Source organism: Mastacembelus armatus, chromosome 14 (genome assembly GCF_900324485.2).
Source record: "Mastacembelus armatus chromosome 14, fMasArm1.2, whole genome shotgun sequence".
Taxonomy (NCBI): Eukaryota; Metazoa; Chordata; class Actinopteri; order Synbranchiformes; family Mastacembelidae; genus Mastacembelus; species Mastacembelus armatus.
In genome coordinates this window covers 2,633,131-2,639,130 of record NC_046646.1, presented here as the reverse complement: position 1 = coordinate 2,639,130, position 6,000 = coordinate 2,633,131, and the positions used below count along the sequence as shown (strand labels likewise).

At 38.1% G+C, this 6,000-nt stretch overlaps 1 protein-coding gene across 1 annotated transcript in view; it reads right to left on the bottom strand.

The window, feature by feature from the left end:
* Window positions 1-611: 611 nt before the first annotated feature.
* Window positions 612-6,000, bottom strand: part of opcml (opioid binding protein/cell adhesion molecule-like) — a 217,827-nt gene continuing 212,438 nt past the window's right edge. Inside the window, exons 4-7 of the mRNA XM_026329262.2 lie at window positions 4,292-4,429; window positions 2,922-3,042; window positions 1,827-1,978; window positions 612-1,316 (exon numbers count right to left, since the gene is read on the bottom strand). Coding sequence (XP_026185047.1) covers window positions 1,216-1,316; window positions 1,827-1,978; window positions 2,922-3,042; window positions 4,292-4,429 — 512 coding nt within the window. The 3' untranslated portion in view covers window positions 612-1,215. The remainder of the gene's footprint in view (window positions 1,317-1,826; window positions 1,979-2,921; window positions 3,043-4,291; window positions 4,430-6,000) is intronic.

Sequence of the window (6,000 nt, the reverse complement as noted above, 5' to 3'; positions counted from 1 at the left end):
TTTGGCTCTGTAATTCCAAACTAGCCTCAATTGCATAAAAGTCAGTTACTGCTTAGCCAAGAAAGCTTGAGGAAACTTTCTGTCAAGGCTAGTTATTAAATATGAATGTATTTTCACTAAAATGTTGTTAAAATTTACCATTTAGCAAATTTTATCAGTTGTACCACTAAGACAAATGTTAAAAAGCCCAAAACATCATTTGGAAAATGTACTTTTACAAATTCAGATTAGTTTCCTATATTACAAGCACCACTTAGTGGTAAGTTCAATGTCAAATTGCTAATTAGATCAACCACTAACCTGACACTTTAACAATATCAGCATTATCTGGAGGTTAATAATTATATTAAACAAGCTTCAATTCTAAGCATTTAATTGGATTTTTCACTGCAGAGAATAAAGTGGCACACTGACCAACACATCTGTCCTAAATTACACTTAACATGAATGTTTAGAGTCTGAAAATCTCACTTCAGAGTTTGTGTACTTTAAGTATGAATATGCCATGAAGCTGCTATGACACCATGATGAGAGGTATCAAAAATGCCATTGAATGGATAAGCTAAAAAAAAGTGAAAAAAAAAAAACAGTGCAGGAATTGTCTGTATACATTTGTACATTTTCTACACACACTAAAATGAAAAGAAAACTTAGATGCACTATCCTGTAGGACTTTGAAATAATCATGATGTACTACTTATTATTCAGAATGATAGGGTTTTCTGTTTTGCATACAACTGTAAAAATACAGTAAAATTCAACAATTAGATTGCATTTTTCCCCTTAGTTATTTACTTAAAAAAGCTTCATGATATTGTACAGATATTGAACAGGACATGACACAAGAATAATAATAATATCAATGTACACTTCAATATTGGGCAATAAACAGTCATATCAACACTATCAACAGTTACATGTATATATTTTTTTTCCTCTTTCGCTTTCACATACAAAAAGGTTTCAGGAGACACAGACTCTGTAGTGATCTACATCATCAAATTAGTGCATCATTTAAATTTTCCCTTACTGGGATTGTTACCTCACTCTTGGTGAGCCAGTAGAGAACAGACTCTGATGCAAAGCCAGAAATTAAAAAGAAAGGAAACTAAAGGCGAACCACTGGAACTCTTGGATCTGCATCCTTCTAATTGTACTAACAGTCTGTTCTTGCTGTTCAATGCTGAAAAAACTTGAAGGTTGTCACATTTCACATCAGAACTTCAGCAGGTAGATTAAGGTTACCGTCAGCAGAAGACATACAGAACAACGGGGCAACACGGCAGCTCCATTCACATCATGCATCGCACCAGGACCTGGAGGAGAATGATACATTTACTTCAGGGTTAGCATGTCTAATTCTGGGTTCAGATTAGATGACTTAAGCTTATTAATAGCGTGATCTGAAAGTCATGGGGCATTGTGACCAAAAATGGGAGTCAGACTCAGTCATTTTATCTCATTAAGTGTGTTTTGATAAATATTGGCCGGTGGTACACCAAGGGAGACCAGAAGATATTCAGATACAAAGTCTATGTTATTCATTAAATCTTTAAGATAACAATTACAACTAACATTATCATAATGGCTTTCATTACTGGCCTTATGAACTACCCTACAAGGATAGCTATTTGTTACTACTGAAGGATAGACAACCAATAATGTTCTCATTGTAAATGAAAAAGTAAATCAGGGCACAACATGGGTGACCTTGCTGCTAGCATGAAAACATCGACAATAAAAACAGTGCATTTGAAAATTCATTAGAATAACTAAATACTTTTATTCACATTAGTGTGTTTATTTTTTAACATTTGTCTTGTTACCGTAGAGGATTATGCTGGCATTAGTAATTCCCATGATGTTCGTGGCAACACAAGTGTAGTTTCCATAATCTTCTTCTGAGACATTGAAAAAGATGAGCATCGACTGTTTACCTTGAGTCTCTATCTTAACCCCATTTAGTCCATTGAAGAGCCTGTAAAAAAAAGTGGAGCAACATTGATGGGTTCAGCTATTGGCCAGGAAAGTAAGGAAGGACTATTTTCTTGAATCCACAGAGAGGCCATGTGTCTGTTTGCTTAGGCATTTTGTCAAATCTCTAGTACATGTGCCTAAGATTTATATCTGCATGAAATTATAAATACATTTACACCTGCAGACTGTGAAAAACAAACATATCCTTTGTTATTCTATCCCAAACTCTGAACACAGCTCACTGCCTTTTTTGAAGTAACTGTACATAGATTTGTGCACTTCATCCTTCAGTGCACAACAACCTTCCTTCTATTTCACCCACTGCTTCCTATTTCTCTACTGCTATTTTATTATCAAATTTCATGTTGGTGTATGCTATTTATTTATTTTATCAGCATCTCCATCTTTTTTTTCTTAAGAAGTGCTTTTGTCTGTTGGGACTGACGAGCAATACTGTTGTCACCGTCAGGGACCGTTTAACAGTGCAACATAGCCAGCATTTATATCAACTTTGCAGCTCTAGGGCTGGAACATAAACATCTTTTCACTGTCCAGCCTGCAGCTGGAAATGCCTGCATTATACTATAATATCCTCTCAAGCTCCGTGTTGCACTGAAATACACTGTGTAGAAATAATGATGCTTTTGGTGACCATGCCTGCTTTCTTCTTCTTATTTTTTAAATAATGTGATTAAAACATTTACCATAGAGAGAAGAAAAATGCAGGCCATGAAAGATTATCTCATTACATCAAAGCACAATCTAATCTGAAACAAGGGCAAGTGTAAACCCATCACTTATCAACAAAGATGATCCAGTCTGTCTTATTTCAAATAAAGTAAGTCACCAGCCTACAGCAGAAAAGATACCTATATGTGTCTGTAATTCTGACTTCAAACAATTATAATCCTGTAGAAATCACACAGCTCAGAGGAAAAACTTGCCTGCGGTCTTCTTTGTACCACTCAAAATCTGCCCTTGGAACAGCGGAAGCTTCACATTGCAGGACTCCTTTTTGTCCAACTGAAGTACCCATACTCCTTGCTTTAGAAATGAAGGGAGGATCTGTAAAACAAAGTGCAATAAATAACTTCATTTATAAAAGACAGGCAAAGTACTTTGTATGTAGGGCTGCCTTGTAGTTCTGTTTATTTAAATGTGAGCTGACAGTGATATACAGATAGAGACTGGCAGATGGGTTTTTTATAAATTATTTGGGACAGCATCCAGAGGAGTCTTCCCTCGGCCATCCTGAAATATCCATAATTTGAAAACACAAAGCCTCATGAGCAGAGCTGTAGCTAGAAGATTCGGGTTCCCCCTGAAAAAACATTGTTGTGGGCCCCCACCCAGTAATGAAAAAAATGTCATTACCCGCCCGACAGCAGTAGAATTTACCACAAAAATAAATTGGGCAGCGAATTGACAATAGGCTACATTAACCTGCCATAAAGAATGCTGATCAACTGGGATACAGCAGCTCTTCTGGCCTCCCTCCTCTTCTTCATGGCATTTCTGGTACCCTGATTTATTGTTTCATTTTTAATCAGTCAGTCAGTCTCCTTCTCTTCCACCAAGTTCATCTCTAACTTCAGCGGCCGTGTCAACACTGATTGGTCCTATTCACAAGCTAGGGTGGGACTTACGATTTATTGGGTCCCTCAGATGTTTGTCACTAACTGAATAATTAATAAATACCTCGTATCAAACTAATCCATTTTTAGGGAGGGGTGAAGAGCAGATATTTGGAAAACGTCTTCCATCAAATTGCATGTTTCTATGATTTTCATTAAAATCTCTGGCATACAACTAATATAAATATTAGAATTATTCACAGAACAGGGGCCTATAGAGTCTAACTGCTCTATTTTGTGGGGCCCCCTGGGCAGTGGGGGCCCCTATAATTGTCACCACCTTTCACCCTACTAGCGACGGCCTTGCTCATGAGTGTAACTGTGTATGCAATACTTCAACAGTTTGTTATTTTAACATGAGAACTACAGCAAAACAGTAAAAAAAAAAAAAAAAAAAAAATTAAAAAAAAATAATGCCTAGAAAAAAGGTTTGTGCCTCTGAAAAGTCTGTTCTGACTTTGTAAATATCTAAATTAATTTTAATTAATTAAACATTGATTAATTAAAGTCATGCCACAATCAGGACTGCAATCAAAATGGCTCATGAAGAGTAACCCTCAGGCTTGTACATTTTCATCATCAAGGTTTACTTAAGTATATATCCAGTTGGCTTTTCTGTGTCCTGATTGTTATGCTCCCCCTTATGGTTTCACCATGAATGTGATAGTTTTGACCCTTACAGTTGATGGTCACTTCCACTGTCCTGACATCAGGACTTGAGATGTCATTAGAAGCAATACATTCATATGTTCCTGACTGCTCCTTGGTAATGGCTGTCAGTTCCAGATTCTCCCCCTCAGTCACAAATTTATGGGTGCCTGTAGAAAGGGAAGGAAACAGAGGAAAATACACACATTATTTATTAAGTCTAACCTGTACTGACCTCAATAGAATTACATTTCTTAAATAAGCTACAGCAGCTTGTAATAGAATAGATATATCTTCAGTAAAAGTGATGAAACCACTCATTTCTCTGAAGGTGTATTTACTCTATGGTTAGCACTTATGCAGTCCTCAGAATTATCCATTTAAATATTTTTATTTAAACAAAAACCACAGTAAAAATTCCTTCTAAAGAACACGTATCACAATATACCGTAAACTGCACACAAAATGAACAATCATTACACTGTAATACCAAGTCAATTAAACTTCAGGGATATCAATGTGTCCATGTGATTGTGAATCAGTTTCATCTGCTTTGGTGTAAAAGAAAGTAGCAGCAGGTGAAATGGAGTGGCAAATGCAAGACAACCTCTAGACCAGGGTTTGCATGTCGAGGCCACAGAATAATGCTGTCTCTCGTTATCCTTCCTCATTGATTCTTCTTTAGCTTTGTGTTTTGCTAGTGTCTTTGTCACTAATGCTAGCATTTGGCAGTACCTGCAGCCCAAACAGATTGCAGAGCTAGCCCAGTAACTACAACAGCCCAGCAGCAGGACTGGTATCTGCTCCTTTGTGCAAGGAAGAAAAGGAGGCAAAAGCGCTACAGAATGAGCTACAGCAGGTGACTGGTGGGTATGATTCTGACTCTTAGAAACACACTCCATGTGGGCGGTTTGAGGACCCATGTCCTCTAGTACAACCTGTGCTCACACCCCACCACAATGGATCTTAACTGGCATTCACCAGAGAACACCAGAATTGTCAGGTCTGCTATTGGCCTGTTCTCTTCACAGATAAAAGCAGGTTTACAGAGTACATGTGATGGGAATGAAAAAGTCCGGAGATGCTGTGTTGAATGTTATCCTGCCTGAAACGTCATCGAGCATGACCAGTTTGGTGGTGGGTCAGTGATGGTCTGGAGAGGGTATATTTTTGGAGGACAACACAGACATCTATGTCATACCCAACAGTACCCTGACTGCTGTGATGTGCCAGGATGAAATCCTCAGAGTGGCAGTCAGATCTTACCCTGGTGCAATAGGCCCTGGATTTCTCCTGGTGCAGACAATGCCTGTCCTCATGTGGACAGAGTATGTAGCAGTTCCTGGATGATGATGGCAATGATGTTGACTGGCCCTGACGTTCCCCTGACCTAAATCCCATTAGGCACCTACGGCACATTTTGTCTCAATGCATCTGACTCCATGAAGTACTATACCGCCGAAGACTGTCCAGGAGTTCACTGATGCTCTGATTAAAGTCTGAGAGGACCTCTCCCCAGGACACCATTTGCAGACTCATCACGAGCATTTTTATACTGAAACACAAGGATGCCCCTGTTGGAATGCAGGGGCCATATACACTTGGGTCACCTTATGAGTTGCTGTGAGTAAACTGTCACAACTGTGATTTTAAATTTTTACTTTGATTTTCATTGTGATTTTAAAAACAGCCCTCCGTGAGTTGATGATTTTGGTTTCCATTGACTGTTATGTAATTTTGT